The sequence below is a fragment of the Cokeromyces recurvatus genome (genome assembly GCF_025118155.1).
Source record: "Cokeromyces recurvatus strain NRRL 2243 chromosome Unknown BX663scaffold_18, whole genome shotgun sequence".
Classification (NCBI taxonomy): Eukaryota; Fungi; Mucoromycota; class Mucoromycetes; order Mucorales; family Mucoraceae; genus Cokeromyces; species Cokeromyces recurvatus.
In genome coordinates, this window is record NW_026251404.1 from 78,214 (window position 1) to 95,066 (window position 16,853).

General features: G+C 30.2%; 8 protein-coding genes across 8 annotated transcripts; 4 read left to right on the forward strand and 4 right to left on the reverse strand.

Annotated features, from left to right (window-relative positions):
• Positions 1 to 936: 936 nt before the first annotated feature.
• BX663DRAFT_553135 (uncharacterized protein) lies at positions 937 to 5,291 on the forward strand (the record flags this gene model as incomplete). The annotated part of the gene is made up of 8 exons (XM_051531420.1): positions 937 to 994; positions 1,078 to 1,083; positions 1,148 to 1,262; positions 1,318 to 1,626; positions 1,701 to 2,095; positions 2,198 to 4,457; positions 4,520 to 5,176; positions 5,273 to 5,291. The coding sequence occupies 8 exons, from the start codon at positions 937 to 939 to the stop codon at positions 5,289 to 5,291; spliced, it is 3,819 nt and encodes a 1,272-aa protein (XP_051381306.1).
• Positions 5,292 to 5,552: 261 nt separating this feature from the next.
• On the forward strand, positions 5,553 to 6,260 carry BX663DRAFT_514103 (U2 small nuclear ribonucleoprotein B). Its single transcript, XM_051528246.1, has 3 exons — positions 5,553 to 5,653; positions 5,713 to 5,885; positions 5,938 to 6,260. The coding sequence occupies exons 1-3, from the start codon at positions 5,587 to 5,589 to the stop codon at positions 6,124 to 6,126; spliced, it is 429 nt and encodes a 142-aa protein (XP_051381307.1). The 5' UTR covers positions 5,553 to 5,586; the 3' UTR covers positions 6,127 to 6,260.
• Positions 6,261 to 8,110: 1,850 nt separating this feature from the next.
• On the forward strand, positions 8,111 to 9,514 carry BX663DRAFT_456781 (3-beta hydroxysteroid dehydrogenase/isomerase family-domain-containing protein). The gene is made up of 2 exons (XM_051523867.1): positions 8,111 to 8,586; positions 8,655 to 9,514. The coding sequence occupies exons 1-2, from the start codon at positions 8,149 to 8,151 to the stop codon at positions 9,267 to 9,269; spliced, it is 1,053 nt and encodes a 350-aa protein (XP_051381308.1). The 5' UTR covers positions 8,111 to 8,148; the 3' UTR covers positions 9,270 to 9,514.
• Positions 9,515 to 9,731: 217 nt separating this feature from the next.
• On the reverse strand, positions 9,732 to 10,649 carry BX663DRAFT_437277 (RNA polymerase Rpb3/Rpb11 dimerization domain-containing protein; the record flags this gene model as incomplete). Its single annotated transcript, XM_051523222.1, has 6 exons — positions 9,732 to 9,851; positions 9,907 to 9,983; positions 10,047 to 10,185; positions 10,242 to 10,360; positions 10,433 to 10,482; positions 10,549 to 10,649. 6 exons carry the CDS (start codon positions 10,647 to 10,649, stop codon positions 9,732 to 9,734), a joined length of 606 nt encoding a protein of 201 aa, XP_051381309.1.
• A 215-nt stretch (positions 10,650 to 10,864) lies between these two features.
• BX663DRAFT_514110 (uncharacterized protein) lies at positions 10,865 to 12,052 on the reverse strand. Its single transcript, XM_051528247.1, has 2 exons — positions 11,139 to 12,052; positions 10,865 to 11,070 (listed from the first exon to the last, which is right to left on the reverse strand). The coding sequence occupies exons 1-2, from the start codon at positions 11,802 to 11,804 to the stop codon at positions 10,990 to 10,992; spliced, it is 747 nt and encodes a 248-aa protein (XP_051381310.1). The 5' UTR covers positions 11,805 to 12,052; the 3' UTR covers positions 10,865 to 10,989.
• Positions 11,985 to 12,469, reverse strand: BX663DRAFT_437536 (uncharacterized protein; the record flags this gene model as incomplete). Its single annotated transcript, XM_051523235.1, has 3 exons — positions 11,985 to 12,159; positions 12,241 to 12,281; positions 12,341 to 12,469. 3 exons carry the CDS (start codon positions 12,467 to 12,469, stop codon positions 11,985 to 11,987), a joined length of 345 nt encoding a protein of 114 aa, XP_051381311.1.
• A 276-nt stretch (positions 12,470 to 12,745) lies between these two features.
• Positions 12,746 to 13,650, reverse strand: BX663DRAFT_514118 (uncharacterized protein). The gene is made up of 4 exons (XM_051528248.1): positions 13,547 to 13,650; positions 13,382 to 13,497; positions 13,214 to 13,310; positions 12,746 to 13,135 (listed from the first exon to the last, which is right to left on the reverse strand). The coding sequence occupies exons 1-4, from the start codon at positions 13,604 to 13,606 to the stop codon at positions 12,920 to 12,922; spliced, it is 489 nt and encodes a 162-aa protein (XP_051381312.1). The 5' UTR covers positions 13,607 to 13,650; the 3' UTR covers positions 12,746 to 12,919.
• Positions 13,651 to 13,772: 122 nt separating this feature from the next.
• BX663DRAFT_514121 (uncharacterized protein) lies at positions 13,773 to 14,716 on the forward strand. Its single transcript, XM_051528249.1, has 4 exons — positions 13,773 to 13,876; positions 13,963 to 14,108; positions 14,218 to 14,354; positions 14,413 to 14,716. The coding sequence occupies exons 2-4, from the start codon at positions 14,081 to 14,083 to the stop codon at positions 14,590 to 14,592; spliced, it is 345 nt and encodes a 114-aa protein (XP_051381313.1). The 5' UTR covers positions 13,773 to 13,876; positions 13,963 to 14,080; the 3' UTR covers positions 14,593 to 14,716.
• The last annotated feature ends 2,137 nt before the right edge of the window (positions 14,717 to 16,853 follow it).

Sequence of the window (16,853 nt, forward strand, 5' to 3'; positions counted from 1 at the left end):
GAGACTCGGCTCTGGTAGACGGAGTCTTTGCTATAGTGGGTGTATTACGAATCAATCTACCATAAGAGGACCTCATGTTGATATCAAATGCGGATTCATCAATGAAAATGCAGTTTCGCACAAAGTCCATATCTGTGACTGTCCACTTCAAGACTCAATCATATCTCATGTTGATGCGATCAATATCATTACGAGCTAAGGATTAGCAGAATAGCTTCTTCACTGAAGAGACAACACTCATGCAAGATAAAGCTGCTGACTCTGCTTCTCTCCAAACTAAAGCCATCAAACTCTCCGGTTAGGCATTCGACATCTTTGTCCGTTGTTACAAAAGGCTTTTCTTCATACAGTTTGAATATGTGGCATTTCTGTTCCTCTTGAAGTTGGCTTCAAGGACAACTAGCAGTGTTGGTCTTCCTCTCATAAATGTTCCATTCAGGTTCAGTCTCCATTCTTTTGGCCCAGGTCTGAGCAGTTCGTTCAAAAACACCAGCCAACTTTCCAGACTTTGCAGCTGAGAAAAACTTTATCTTCAAAAATTGTACAAAAACTGCTAATTGAAAATCTCTAGCAAGTTGATTGGCATTTTTTTTTTTTAATCCGTCACTTGAGACCGTAGGCTGGTTTACACGAATATGGTGATTAAGTCACCGGAATTTAATTTAAGTATTTTAATAAAAAGAAAAAAAAAAAGAAAAAGAAATCTGACTGCAAAATTCAATATGTTTTCTATTCCAAATTAATCAAATTGTATACAAAAACAGTAAAATTACTTATTTGCACAAAAACAATCCAAAATTGGCATATTTTTAATACTGTTGTTATCATTTATAAAAAAAAATACATGTTGTTCTGTTTACCCTTCTTTTTTCTCTCATTTCTTATCCTTTTCTTTATTTATTTTTTCTTTTTCTTTCTTCATTCATATAAAATAATATGCAACGTACAGCAGTATTACCTAATATTACATTATCTGAAGACGATGCAGTTGCAGGTTAGATAGAATAATTCTTCAAATAATATATATAAATTTACATTTTTTTATATACATTTTTAACACTTTATTCTTTTAAATAGGAACAAGTAAAATAAAAACTAAAAACTCGCATTTTTCTCTTTGAACAAGTTAACTGATTTAAATATATAGATCGTATACGTCTTCTTAAAGCCGAAGAAACAAAAAACGACTGGAAATGGGCAGATAAAATGAGAAATCTAGTTCAAATTCATGAATACCTTTGTCATATTGGTGAAGCTATCGAGTGAGTGCAAACAATAACAATCTACTAAATTTAGTAACTAATTGTGTAACTACAGATGGATGGAAAGCTTTTTAGGCGAAAGAATTGATGATCATGATAATAAAGAAGCATCGATTGTGCAGTTAGAAAAGACATTGCATGATGGTGTAGTCTTGGCCAAGTTAGCCAGACGAATTCATCCTGGTGTCATTCAAAGTATCATCTCTAGTGATACTAAATTTAAATTTTTAAGATCTAATAATATCAATGCATTCTTTACCGTCCTGAAGGAAGTTGGATTACCTTCTATTTTTTGGTTTGAATTTGTTGATTTATATGATGGAAAAAACATGCCTAAAGTGATTTACTGTATTCATGCTCTCAGGTACTAATGTATACTATATATATATGTATATATTTGTTTAGAAATGCCATATACTAAATAAAGAATTATAATAGTCACTTACTACATTCAAATGATTCTGCACCCAAAATGAAAAATTTAAATGGTGAATTTAATTTTTCTGAAGATGTTTTAGTAGCAACTCAACGTAACTTGGAGAAATCAGGTGCAATTATACCAAACTTTAGTAATCTCGGCTCTTCATTACAAAAGGAATTAAATGGAAGTGCACGTAAACAACAGCAACCTATCTACACATTCAAGCCTATTGAAGAACCTTTATTAAACGACGATCATCAGTATATTTTACCAAAAATTCATCATTTTAACGATAAAGCACCAGATTTATTAATTACTGATTTATATGATTCTGATACAGAATCAAGGGCTTCATCTAGTGATGAGCAAGAAAGCCCTCCTTTACCTACTATGCAGCGCTTGCAGTTTATGGGTATATACTTTGTAAAAATGTTAATTCCTCTTTTAAAACAAGTATTAAACTCCGTTCCTTTTTTTTTTTTTTTTTTTTTTTTTTTTTTTTTTTTTTTTGTAGATGTTGCTCAGGATTTGTATTCTAGTAGTTCAGAATCTGAAGTAGAAGACAATGTGTCTGAATTCGAACTGGAAAAGATCGAAGAAAGGCTGGATTCTTTGGACGGTCATTTTTCAGCACCTGAAAATAAACAAGCCCTCATAACCATACAGGGAAATATTCGTGCACATATAGCACGCAATCAATTCCAAAAGATTAAAGACCAACATCGTCATCAATCTGTTCATGGCACAATCCGAAGCAAACAATCTCGAGTTTATTCGCAATCTATTCATCGTCAATTTGGTGAAAAACGACTCGAGTATTTTTCAGGTCCCGAAGAATGGGTTACTGCCTTACAGTCTATGATTCGACGATTCTTGGCTATGAAACAGCTTGGAGAACAACAACATCGAATCCTTGAATACCAATTACAGTCTGGAAGATTACGAACAGAAGGCAAATTTACAGCGCAATATCACGAAAAGGCCTATCAAAAACTAAAGACAGAAAAGAATCCCTCCATTGGTGTTGTCAAGAGTGTATTACATATGCTTAGTAACAGCGATATTGACTTTAGAGAGGATTTAATTATTGAAGAACTTCGTCAAAAGGTCATTGAGTCTATTCGTGAAAATAATCAATTAGATACTCAAGCCAGTATGATTGATATCCAAATTGCACTTTTACTCAAAAATGCTGTCACATTGGATGAGGTCGTTAAGCTTAGTAATGCATTTTTTAATCCAAATCGTAAAAAGATTCAACAACAACGATTTTCTGAACTGGTTTCATCTACCTCGATGAATAGCCCCTACGATTTACGTGGTGTTGACAAAAGCCATCGCGATAGACTCGAATTGTATCAACAATTGGTCTATCTCTTACAAACTGAACCAAACTATCTTGCACGTCTTATGTCCATCACTGGAGGTCAAGTACATGGCGAGAGAAAGGGCCAACATAAAATTGAGGCTACTGTATTAGGTCTATTTGGTTATGGTACAAACGCACGTGAAGAATATCTCTTGATCAATTTATGTAAAGCCTGTATTGTCCAAGAAATGAAACAGGTCAAGAGCCCTCAAGAGTTCATGAGAGGGAACTATACATTCATGAAGCTGGTTGTTCAAGTTAACCGTGGTGCTAAAGAAAAGGAATTCTTTTCAACTTTATTTGAACCATTGATCAATAAAGTCTTGGACGATAATAACTTGGATCTCGAAACAAACCCAATGGTAATCTACAAAAAATGTATTAGTCAAGAAGAATCTGCTACAGGACAACCTTCCAAACGTCCATACGATATCACTCAAGCCCAGGCACTTCAGTTGCCTGATGTTCAGCATCTTTTCTTTGAACATTTACAAATGCTACAAAAAATAACTCAAGAATTCTTAGATTCTATCATTAGTACAGTGAACACGATGCCTTATGGTATGCGAGTCATTGCAAGAGAATTACGTTTGGTGATGGAAGAAAACTTCCCAGAGGAGGCACCTGAAGAAATTGTCAAGATTTTAAGTAATTTTATTTATTACCGCTATTTAAGTCCTGTCATTACAGCACCTGAACAATACATTACCATTCGTCAGGAAATCTCTTCACTGCAAAGAAGGAATCTGGCTGAAATTTCAAAAATGCTGCAACAAATATCCAACGGGAAAACAATGGATAGCCATCATATTCAAGTCAATATCTTGAATGATTTTATTACTCAATCAGCACAAAAATTTACAAACTGGTTTTTGGATTTGACGGACGTCAATGAACCTGAACAACATTTCGGTATGGACCATTTGACTGACTACACCAATACTAAAAAGCCAACAGTTTATGTGCATCCTTCTGAACTCTATCATATTCATCAGCTTTTAGAAGAAAACGTAGATTTTATTGAACGTCAAAATAATGGTATCCTTCATTCAATTTTGTCCGATTTAGGTTCTGCTCCCACGAATATTGCTGGATCTGGTCCATTACATGTAATTCGTCTTGAACTGAGTGATCGAAGAGATGGTATTCCTACTGAAACTGGAGGAAATATTCAAAAACTATTACTGGATACAAAGCGGTTAGTTATCTTAGTTATTCAAGTACAGTCAGGTCCTGATTTAGAGACTATCTTTAAGGAACCTGTAACAGAGGAGCATGAAGCCATTTGGGAGGTTGTACAAGAGCAGGCTTTCCCATCTGAAGGAACTGAACAAGAGATTGAAATGGCTAATCGTGAAAGATATTTTAAATTTGGTTATGAGAATGCTGCTATGGATGTAAAGAGGTAAAGTTGTAATATACATTGCATAGGATATATGAAATTAATCGGTTTAATTTTTTTTTTAGCTTGAGTTTCGCCAAATTAAAATCATTTGCTTATAGTCTGCATAACCATCTGATGAAACATGGTATTATTCCTGAGAGTCAAGGCTATCAAAGTATTATTAATATGATTGCCTTGGATATTACCAAGAAAGGCGAGCGTCGAAAATTACGTAATACTGAAATCAAAAAGCTTCAAACTATCTTGGCTCATTTGGAAGAAAAACGTCAATATTTAATTAGCCAAGGTACCAGTTATAAAGAATATCTGGATGGTTGTATGAAAAACATGGCAGAAAGAAGAGGCAAAAAACAAAAGTTTGTATTTCCTTTTACAAGACAGTATTTCCATATGAAAAGTTTGCAAAAAAAGGGATTAGTGCCTAAGTTTGGATCTTTCAAATATTCTGCAAAAACGCTATATGATCGAGGCATTATTATTGATATTTCAGGCGTGTCTAAGAAACTTTATTCTCGAATCACAATTATTTTATCTATGGATCGTGCAGGTATCATTACCTTTGAAGGCTATTTCCCATTAGCCAATACACAGGATTTGCATGTAGACGTTCAATATGAGGACTTATTACATACACAATACGAAGGTGTACAGACAATGAAAGTATTAGATGGAATGGCTACTGTCAATGTTAACCTTTTGATCTACTTGATTAACAAAAAGTAAGTTTTTTTTTTTTTTTTTTTTTTTTTTTTTTTTTTTTTTGCTAAATTAACTGAAATCAAAACTAATTCTTTTCTTTTTTTTTTTTTTGATAGATTCTATCATACTGCTTAGTATCATTTTATCATGTCTTTGTATATATAATTAATAACATTACAAACTATGTATATACCATCCCTATCATAATTACAATATAAGAATATCAATGTATCTTTATAAATATTTATTATTTATTTATTTTTATAATGAACTATTGTGGCTTTTAACTCGAGAAATAAAACTGAGATTTAACTGTTAGTTACAATTACTACCACGTAGATATTTAATCACAAAAATTTGCCCAAAAGTTGCCTAAACGTATTCACACACATCTTCTTTTTTTTTTTTTCTTTTTTCAAGTTACATCGCAATGACTTCAATTGATCCTAGTCAAACTTTATACGTTACTAATATTAACGGACGTATTAACATTGAAGGTATTCTTTGATGCATTTATACTTTACGCGTTTAAATTTTTAACATGGAACTTCTTTAGAGCTTAAACATTCTCTGTATGATTTATTTTCTACTTATGGACCTATTCTAGATATTACAGCTAAAAAAACAGAAAAGATGCGTGAACAAGCCTTTGTTGTATACAGTAACGTTGCTTCTGCAACTACAGCCAAAAGAAGTTTAAATGGATTCACCTTTTTCAACAAACCACTTGTAAGATTATATAGCTATAATGTGAATGCTGAATACTTACTTGTATAATTAGAAAATCGAATATGCAAAGACAAAATCAGATGCAGTTGCTAAATTAGATGGCACATATAGATTAAGGACATATAAGGATAAAAATGAGACTACATTAGGAAAGAGAACTGCAGCAGAAAATGAAAATGAAAACCCTTCAAAAATGTCACGAACCGAGGAAAGTGATGAAAGTGATGAGGATCATGCATAAATTAACTGAATGAATGATTATATGAAAAATGTGAATATAATATACATATAAATATACATAATATTCGAAATAAATAAAGAATAAGAAGCTTAATTTAAGAAGGAAAAAAAGAAAAAGAAAAATTACATTCTATGTAGGATACTGATATACCTTTCGAATATCTACTACAAATTTTCGTCAATTAATATTACAAGTGATAAAGAAGACAATATTGTACTGTCCACAAAGCTAAAATATGTATTTAGATGTTCGTTATACAGTCTTTTAATGAAATAATTCTATTTTTAAAGGCATAATTAATATACGTTGTCTATTCATAGCGATTGCTTTTAGACTTATAAAATGAAAGCGTCCTTTTCCTTTTTCTCTCTAAATTAAACTATTTATTCAGATACACTTAGTACTACATGTAATATCAAAGCAATAGCTATAAAACTCATAATAAAGTTCCGTCCATCACTCTAAAATACTAGGGGCATATCTCACTATCAAAATTTGTTATATCATGTCTTTATGCAATTATGCGTATACTTTATTCAAATCAATATATGAGTTTTGATACAGAAATGTAGTGTAAATGAAATTTAATACAACATTATCCCAGTCAGTGGGTATTGAATACAGAGCCCCATATCCTGCTGCTATAGTCAAGCGACTGTTTAGCATTAAGCAGCTTTTTTTTTTCTTTCGATCAGTCAGTTATCGATAGATAATATTAATACTACTTCCAAAGATACTCTATTTTCTTCTTCTTTTTTCATTAATTTTTTTTCTTTCAAATAATAATTCAATGATTATTAAAACAAGTTACTTCGAGTTAATAGCCCTTTATTTAACGGCAGGTTAATAACAACATTTGAACAAACACTATCAAAGTAGATATTTTTTCTTTAAGCTTTTTGTGAATACTTCTTTATGAGTTATGGATGTTGTATAGTTTATATCTATCATTTAAAATCATAAATAGAATAAGGTCACAATAAGTCAACGAGACCGAACAATAGTTCTAGAAGTTGATTACTTTAAATAGTGGACTATTTATAACATAAGAATATGTGAGATCAAAGAATAATATTTAACGTCCTTAAGTTTATAACTCACGAATAAGTATACATGAATAAGTTGAAATCCCTTCTTTTATATTTTGTTTATCCAAGTACTTTAAATCTAGAGTAATTAACACTGTTTACCTTACTAAAACATAGAGTTTCCTTACCTTGGGGCATCCTCATATATATCATGGATAATCATTGTTTATTTCTTAATACTCGCTTCCAGATGATTTTAATGCTTATATCAATTTTTTTTTGACAAAGATTTTTGCTATCACTGTCAAGTAAATAACAAAGTATTCTATACTATATATAAAAAAAAGCATGAAAAAGTATTATAAGTCTTTGACGAATAATTATATTTATGGAGAATAGAATCAATTTATTGGTATCAGTAGGAAAAAGCTTGCTTATAAAGAAAGGCGTTTGCAATAGAGAATAATGGCTACAGAATATATATATATATATAATGGCTGATACATTTATGAAAGAATGCTTTTATGCTTTACGAAACGTACTCGTGAGAGCCCTTTTGCTTCTTCCAGCTAAATAAGGATTAAACTCATACGAGTGACTATTTAGAGGTAAATAAAGGCATCCAGTGTACCTGATAAATGACTGACTTTTTAAGTTGTTGCAGGTTATTTTTAACGTATATTATATAACAGTTCTACCTACAAACTCGACTTTATTCATCCAACGTCTAAAACTAAATAAAATCTAATTGAATATAATATCAATCTCAAGTTGCAATTGTAGCTTAATGTTGTTGTTTAGTGTCGAAGAGAGGTTGCTGAGCTTTAATCTTTTAAACAATTCTTGTAAGATTAAATTCCGAAAAAAAAAAGAGTCGTAAAGTATCGCCGTAAAGTGTAGTAGAACAATAGATGGACAATAATTGTAACAATAAGTGCGCGCCTTTTTTTTTTTTTATTATTATTATTATTTATTTTTTCCTTAAATAATAAAAATGCATAGCTATCTTGTTATTGGTGGTCATGGTTTCTTAGGCCAACACGTTCAGGAACAGATTCGACTTCGTAATGATGGTTCCACTATTGCTGTCTTTGATATATCTGAACCTAAGGAGCCTAAACCAGATGTGAAGTATTTTACAGGTGATTTACGTAAATTCGACGATGTTTATAATGCACTTGAAGGCATTACAGCTGTCATCCATACTGCATCTCCACCTCATGTAAATACAAGTAATCCACCTCGAGATCTTTATTTTGGTATTAATGTCGATGGTACTTTGAACATCATCAAAGCTTGTCAAGAGAGAAAGATTAAGGTTTTGGTAGTTACCAGTTCTGGTAGTGTTATTTCTACAGGTGAGCCTATGGTGAATATTGATGAATCGACACCTTATCCTCCCAAAGCCATTGATGTATACACAGAATCTAAGGTAGAAAAAAAAATGAAATAATAATAAATAGAACTTTGCTTACTTACTCATATTAAACCTATTATCAGATGGAATGTGAAAAGGTGGTCCTAAAGGCAAATGGACAAGGTGGATTATTAACTTGTACTATTCGTCCTTCGGCTATTTTTGGTCCAGGAGATAGACAACTTATTCCTGGTATGATTGAAGTGTGTGAACGAGGTCAACATCGCTTCCAGATTGGTAATAATCAATCCTTGATGGATTTCACTTATGTTGGTAACGTTGCTTATGCACATGTACTTGCTGCTGAAAAATTGTCTATCCCTGACTCTGGTGCAGCAGGTCAAGCTTTCAATTTGACCAATGGTACACCTGTCCCCTTTTGGGATTTTGCATCTCGTGTCTGGGCAGAACATGGATATTACATGCCTAATAACAAAAAGATCATTTTATCTTATAACGCCAGTATGTTCATTGCTCTCATTAGCGAAACAATCTTTAGTTTTAAGGAATTATTTTGGGATAGAAGTCAACTTAAAGAAGGCATGTCCCGTGCTCGAATTAAGCAGGCCATGTCCTCTCGTTACTTTAATATTAATAAGGCGAAAACTATCTTGGGTTATGAGCCTAAAATAGGTCTTGATGAAGGTATCAAAATCAGTGTAGCTGATTATGAAGCTCATCATTCAAATAAAAAATAAATTTATTATACTTTTAATAATTACTCCAAGCGTTAGCATTGCCCTGTTCTTTAGTATCAACTTCTTCTTGAATTTGCATTTGAACATATGCAAGTTTATCAACTAAAGTTTTCATTGCCATTGTAACTATTTCCTCTGGTGGTAAAGATCCAACGGACTAATCATTTTATGCAAAAAGTTATATAAAGACCTGCTATTTAAATTCATTTTTTTTTTTTTTACCTCTGCTTCAAAATAAAACTTATCTGGCTTAGCATTATAATCAAAGGCTAAATAAATAAAAGGGTTAATAAAGTTTTTTTTTTCTTTTATCCATATTTAAAATCTTATATCAACATACGGGCATTTTTATCTGGGGGCGTCTCGAATTGTGCATTTTTGCCCAAAGGCCTATACAAGTTATTTTATCACGTTAACTTTACAAATTAAAAAAAAAAAAAAATTGTATCAACTATCAAAACTTTACCATTCATCTTCACTCTCTTCAAACCAATATGTAGTATGTCTTAATTTATTATAAGGGTCGTATTCAAAGGCAACACCACTTACAGGACTCCATTTAGCATGTTCTTTTGCCACACCCTACATAGGACACGTTATTATTTACACTCTATTTGTGAGGGGCTATTTATTTTACCTTTTTAGCGATACATTTTAACTTTAACTCATGACCTTTACGTAACTTTACTAAAAGGATACCAGAATCTTCCTTATCTAATTAACACGTATTTTTAGTATTTTCATCTTTCTTTCTTTCTAATATGTATATATATATACCTTGAAATACAGGCATAAATGAAGGATTTGATGAAATTAGTTCTCTTGTTGTAACATCTTTAGTTCTATCCTCTGTACATTTTACATGAAGTGTTAATTCTACTGAACATTCTGGACAATATTGAGAACATGTACAATCCTAAGACCCAAATCAATTAGTCAAGATAGTCTTAAACATGTATTTCTAATCCTTACTCTTGTATAACGTAATTTATCAACATATTTACTATCAATAGGAACCATACCAAGACGATGAGCTATAAATTCGTCTGCTAAAACAGTTGTATTTGTCTCGATTTCGACCATGTCAATAGCTTTATAAAATTATTAATAAATTACATCTTTACTGATTATATATATATATGTATATATTTATTTATAACTACCAACTGTAGGAACTTCAGCAATCATAACTCGACGTAGGGCATTGGCAACACTATTTAAAAGTTAATTGTTTATATAAATTTATACATATTTCTATATTGTATACAATTGATTATACCTCAAGTCGGTATCACTTAGAACAAAATTAATACGGTCTTTCGTAAGCTCTCGAATGGTGATGTTAGGGCCACTAAGTCCATATGAGCCTGAGATGTCCATAATAATATATTAATAATAACTCTAATAAAATAAAAATATATGTGTATTTGTATATATAAAATAAAATAAAAAAGGCTTTGTGATATAGTACAAGAAATAGGTGTTTCTTTCTTTCACAGTTAAAAAAAAAAAAAGGAATTTTGACATTTATAAGAAACAGTCACACAACTACAATAGAAAGATACAAAAAAAAAAGCAATATCATATCCATAGTATGATAATGCTTTTTATTTATTTATTTATTTATATATTGTTTCCACAAATGATAATACAATCATTTCACTTTCATTGTTAATAAAAACAAACAAACACACACACACACACACACAAAACGAATCGCTTAAAGAGTTGGATGATTAGTAGAAGAACCCATTTGACTTTCATAATTTTTATAAAGTACGTCAAAAAAAGTTGGATCACACTAGAGTAGAGTACACACACAAAGTTAAATATACAAATAAAGTTAAATAAAAAATTGTATACCATTACCTGAATCATATTTAATAATTGCTGAATAAATTCCGGCTTTGATAATAAAGGTCTATTAGCAAATCGTCTGCTTATTTCAGGGCCCATTAAACCAATAGCTTGCTGAGGTAATAAGGGCATGCCTACAAGAGGTTGAGGTAAAGGAGGTAGAGGTGGAGGAAGACCTCCGTGAAGTGCTTGTAATAATGTATTAGGGTTTCGCTGATTATTAGGTGAAGCTACAGGTGATGACATAAAAGGAGGATAAAAAGGTTTTGTTAATTCACCATTGGCGATAATTCGTCGTGTGTTAGGAGGTATGTGATTGTTATTTTCAGTATTTGATCCAGTCATATCATCAATGAAAAGGTTTTTTAGTTTATTACTAAGCATATTTTCGGGCTGCTGCTGTTGCTGCATTAAATGCATATTATTACTATTATTACTATTATTGTTATAGGGTGTCATCATTATTGGCTGACTGGTACTGCCATTATGATTAGTTGGTGATGATTGTGGTTGATTATTTCCTGTCAATACACGTAATAAATCATTTCCAGCGTTTTGTAAAGTTGGATGATTTGGTGATGGTGCTACCTTTGGAGCTGTTGTAGCATTTTTTAGCATTTGTAAAATATCCACTTTTGATTCAACAGGTTTTGGTTGAGCAGAAGGTAAAGTCTTCATGCCTTCATGTAGCCTGTATAAATTATAGTTTAATATATCTAATTTCTCTTATACATTTCCCTTCTTCTTCTTCAAAAAAAAAAATAATAATAATAATAATAAAAGTTTACTTCATTATCTTTGCTAGTATACGTTCACGATCTTTTTTTTCATATAACCATAATGCGCATGCTTCACCTATTATATTGCATAAGTCTTTGTTAAATACCTCCCCAGGTCTGCAATACCTTCACTTGTTTTATAAATAATAAACTCATCTGTTAGATTAATTTCTTCAAAATCTGTTAATTGTAGAGAAAAGTTTTCTATAGATAATCTGTTAAGAAGGTATAAACTAAAGTAAGGAGCGCTTTTTCTGTCAAGTTATTCGTAAGTAATGTATAATTAGTGAAATTGAATATAAATAATTTTATATACTCTTTATTTTTTTTTTTACCCTTGTGTCAAAAATATGACACCTTCATAACCAAGTTTTTCCTATAATATGCTTTCATTTAATCATTGCTATACTAGCTTTAAACATTAAAGCATTTTACCCAACTTGTTTTTTCGGTGTCAAATTTATAAACTACAGCATGCGCAGATTGGTCTAGAATGTCGCATATATTAGGATCGTGTTTTTTTAAAACGTCTAGGTTTAACTTTTTTCGTGCAATTAAATCCATTAGTTTTTTTTTTTTTTAAAAAAAATGTTTTTGAGATGACTATTTAAAAAAAAAAAAAAAGAAAAGAAAAAAAAGAGAGAGATTTATTCAAAGGTTTTACAATAATGGAAAAATGCACGTGACTCTTTTTAAAGGCACAAAATGCTTGAAAAAAAAAATCGACATAACTCTTCAGCTTCTTAAAAATTTATGCAAGTAGGCAAAAAAGACAGTTTATTTTCTCTATTTGCAACATTTGGTTTTGTATCTAGACTTTCTAATGTCTTTTTTTTTATGCTTATAAATAGTATAGCTTCTTCTTCTTTCCAATACTTACAGAAGATTCTTTAAATAAACAAATAAAAAAAAATGACTTTTTCCTTTATTGATTATTACATGACTTGGAGACTATATACATATAAACCATTAAAGAAGATCTATATCCATATAGATTTTACTCTATTAATTGTATTATTCTGGCTTGATAAATGTCGCCGCCGCTGCAGTTTTAGCCTTTTTGGTTACATTCAATTCATTTTCCCCTTTTCTCTTTTTTGACTTTTTCTTTGACACTTCTCTAATCGTAAGCATTTGCTGACTGAATTCCTTATCCGTTGTTTGATTTTGTTTTTCTACTGTTTCTTCACGTTCCAAACGTTGCTTCTTTTCTTCTTCTGCTGTAATAGCCTATTAAAATACATTGAATGTATTATTTTCATACTAAAGGAGAAATAGAAATAGAAGAAAAAAAAATTTTTTTTTTACCTCTATTTGCTTATTAAAACTCTTAAATGATTGTCTACCTGATATTGTATCCATTGTAAAAGGTAAATAGCTTGGTTGATATTGGATTTGTATTTTACTATACATACATAGACAGAGAATATTATTTTAATAAAAACCTTATAATGATTACTTTATACAAGACTTTACGGTTTTTGTGCTTCTGTTTGCTTTGTATCCAGAACCCATTCTGCTTCTGATACAACACGTTTACGCTCTTTTTCTAATTGCTCTTGAGCTTCTTTCTCCATAGATCGTTGCATGAACTACGTAATTATTAATACTTGTTTTTTATTTGTGAATGTTGTAATTCACCTTCATTCCTAGAAGCCTGCTTGAAGGCTTTCTACCTTCGGTCTTTACATTGGTTGCCATTATTGATTTAATTTTATTTGTCAAATGTCAATAAAAGAAAAAAAAAAGCTTGTGTGTAGGTGTATCAATCTTTTTTTTTTTTTTTGTAGAAAAAAAAATAATGATAATTAGACCATTTGTGACTGGCAGACTGTTTTTTATTTATTTATTCTTTTTTTTTTATTATTTTTTTTATTTTTTTAATTCATCTTGACAGCATATAACATCTTTAATAATAATAATAAATAGTAAACATGTCTAGATCACCTGAACGAATGAATATTGACGAAGGTTTTTAATTTACTCAAAAAAAAAAAATAAATAAGTAAATAAATAAATAAATATAATGAGTAACTAAACGTAAATTTATTTAATAGAATTCAGAATTAGAGGTCGAGGAATTTCAAATAATGATAGTACGTAGTATATAAACCATTATTTATCATGTATGGATATTAACGTGTTTAAACAGCACGACGTTCTGGTAGAGATACTATGGATGAAGATTCAGAGCCTGTTCGTTGTAAGTATTTAATGAGTTATACATGAGCATTAAGAGAATTTAATTTTTTTTTATTTTACTTTATATATATATATATATATATATATATACATATATTCATATATAAAAGCCATAGAAGGATGGATTATTATTGTACGTGGACTTCATGAAGAAACTGACGAGGAAACATTGGCAGAGAAATTTATGGAATATGGATCAATTAAAAATATTCACTTAAACTTAGATAGACGTACAGGTTATGTTAAGGTAATATATATAGATGTAATGAAAAACACTTGTGCAGATTGTCTAATGTATATAATAGGGTTATGCATTTATTGAATATGAGGCTCGTAAAGAAGCAGAAGAAGCTATTATGGATGCTAATGGTACAAAATTCATTGGAGAAACTATTAAAGTTGATTACGCCTTTATTAAAGGCCCATCAGTGGTTAATGATAGACGTGGTAGACGTGATAGAAGTCTGAGCCCCAATAGAAACTAATAAAGGACTATTTGATTCATAACAATATTTATATAACTGTACTCATTATACACGTTTTTATACGATAAAAGTGCTAAATATTATTTTTTATATAAACCCAAATGCGCGTAAAAATTAAATAAACGTATGTGTTTCATTATTAAAAAAAAAAAAGGGGAAGGAAAGAATGAAAGAAAAGTTTCCTTCCCAATAAACCAAGTAAGAAGTTCTATTTTGCGTCTAAATAATTATATAGAGTTTTAAAAACCATTCATATAATGTGATTTCTAGCTGTATAATTCTGTCGAAAATCTTTTGAATCAAGCAAATATCCACCAGTATAAGTTGTATCTAATTTGCAAAAAAAAAAAAAAAAAAAAAAAAAAAAAAAAAAAAAAGGTATTCGGTAAAATTGAAGTTTGAATAATAAAGTGGAGGTCTATATGTATCAAGTGACGAGAGTAATAGCAAGTGCTTATACTTTAGCTAAAAAGAAAGAAGGAGAGGAAAAGATTGAAATTTATTTACAAAAGATACCAAACAAACTGTGGGCAACATACAAATAACTTGGTCTGATATCATCAACTCAAATATGCATATTTCTTGTACTTGGTCCTATTATTAAAAAAGTTAAAATGTATGAGCATTTATCGTGCCTTCAACACATAACATATTTTTATTAATTTACGACATCATTGTTAGAAAAGAAATATTCTCCAGCTTAAATATAATATGCAGATACATCTTTGATTTATTTAATTAATTTGTTTGTCTTTGGATAATTGACAGGTTATTGTGGTGAGTTTAGTGATATATTCTTCGTCAGTATTAAATTCAAATATTTAGCATAGTCGAGTAAATTATAAGTAAAGCACAAATAGTGTAATTAGCAATAATGGGCTATGGATTACCTAAAATAGTATTGAACTAACTTATGACTGTTAAACCTAGGTAGATATTTAGCAGTATTCACAGAATAAATCAACGCTTTTTTTAATTTTGGAGTAAAGACATTATATATTGTTATGGAGAACTACTAGTATGCTGTTCCTTAAGCTGAATATCCTAAACCAATTTGCGGAGTTAGCCTTTTCTTTTCTTTTTTTTTTTAAAATAAAAGGGCTACGATGAACAAAAGAATGTATTCTACTAATTCATGTATTCAGAAGAGAAGCTAGGGAATACTATCTAAACTATAAAGTATTGATCGAAAAATCATTTTAAATTTAGCTTAAAACTCGCGACTTTATCATCAGCAAGCAAGTCCTCGAGTGATAGTAAAATAGGATCCTTTCTTTTTTTTTTTTTTTTAAAAAAAAAGTAATATATTTATCTTTTCATGTTGAATAATCTACAGCTTTAATTGATTGTAGTACACAGACTAAAAATTGCAGATATTATATTTGTTCATACTTGAAATTGTTTGCACTCTTTGATTGACAGGTGTTGTGGCTTTTGATAGTTTAGAGCATACAAATTTTAACGGTAGTAGCAGAGTGAGAAATTTAGTGTTAAGTGGTTCAAAGTACCTGAACAAGTTATCTTAAATACACAACTTCTATTCTAATGCTCATTATAATAATAAAAAGTTCCCTTTTAAATCTTTAAACTCAATCAGTTATTATAGTCTCCTGACTGACTTTTTTCTTTCTTTTTATATGCAGAATTTAATTCCACTTATCTTTGAACTGAATCAATTTTCTATTGTAAATAGATATAAATATTTATATATTTTTTATGAGAATGTCACGAAAAAAAAGGCCTTGGAAAAAAAAAGAAAAGCATCATCATGATTCTCTTCTAATAATCATTCTCAGTATGCTTACACTCTGTTCTTTTACTTTTCTTTAATAAATAAATAAAAGTAGAGTATTTAATTGAACCTAATTATAATCTAATCTATGATATCATCATGCTAATCAAAGCATTTATCATTTATGAATAATTTGTATACTCATATGACACTTTCGAGTCCAGTACTTTTCTTCTTTTTTTCGGGTTCGAATATGTGTAACTATTTTTTAAAATGCAAATAATAGTACTGGCTTATGAAAACATTTATGTTAGCATTGCTTATGTTCATTCCATTTTTTTTATTTTTTTTATTTATTTATTTCTTGTTTGTTTTATAAAGATGCTTATTAACGCGTCTTGAAATAAAAAAAAAATGTTTAGGAATAAACGTGTGAATCCGAAATTTATCAAGATAATCGTCCAATGGATAATTCCAGATTATTAAGAGGAGATCGGATTTCGCTTCTGGAAAGCTAAAAAATTTTTGG

Coding starts and splice junctions, on each gene's coding strand:
- BX663DRAFT_514103 (XM_051528246.1), top strand. CDS start 5,587: ATGACTTCAATTGATCCTAGTCAAACTTTATACGTTACTAATATTAAC. Junction 5,654..5,712: donor CGGACGTATTAACATTGAAG/GTATTCTTTGAT, acceptor GAACTTCTTTAG/AGCTTAAACATTCTCTGTAT. Junction 5,886..5,937: donor CCTTTTTCAACAAACCACTT/GTAAGATTATAT, acceptor TTGTATAATTAG/AAAATCGAATATGCAAAGAC.
- BX663DRAFT_456781 (XM_051523867.1), top strand. CDS start 8,149: ATGCATAGCTATCTTGTTATTGGTGGTCATGGTTTCTTAGGCCAACAC. Junction 8,587..8,654: donor ATGTATACACAGAATCTAAG/GTAGAAAAAAAA, acceptor ACCTATTATCAG/ATGGAATGTGAAAAGGTGGT.
- BX663DRAFT_514110 (XM_051528247.1), bottom strand. CDS start 11,804: ATGAAGACTTTACCTTCTGCTCAACCAAAACCTGTTGAATCAAAAGTG. Junction 11,071..11,138: donor AATTATTAAATATGATTCAG/GTAATGGTATAC, acceptor ACTCTACTCTAG/TGTGATCCAACTTTTTTTGA.
- BX663DRAFT_514118 (XM_051528248.1), bottom strand. CDS start 13,606: ATGGCAACCAATGTAAAGACCGAAGGTAGAAAGCCTTCAAGCAGGCTT. Junction 13,498..13,546: donor GCAGGCTTCTAGGAATGAAG/GTGAATTACAAC, acceptor ATAATTACGTAG/TTCATGCAACGATCTATGGA. Junction 13,136..13,213: donor GTTTTAATAAGCAAATAGAG/GTAAAAAAAAAA, acceptor GTATTTTAATAG/GCTATTACAGCAGAAGAAGA.
- BX663DRAFT_514121 (XM_051528249.1), top strand. CDS start 14,081: ATGGATGAAGATTCAGAGCCTGTTCGTT. Junction 14,109..14,217: donor AGATTCAGAGCCTGTTCGTT/GTAAGTATTTAA, acceptor CATATATAAAAG/CCATAGAAGGATGGATTATT. Junction 14,355..14,412: donor GACGTACAGGTTATGTTAAG/GTAATATATATA, acceptor TGTATATAATAG/GGTTATGCATTTATTGAATA.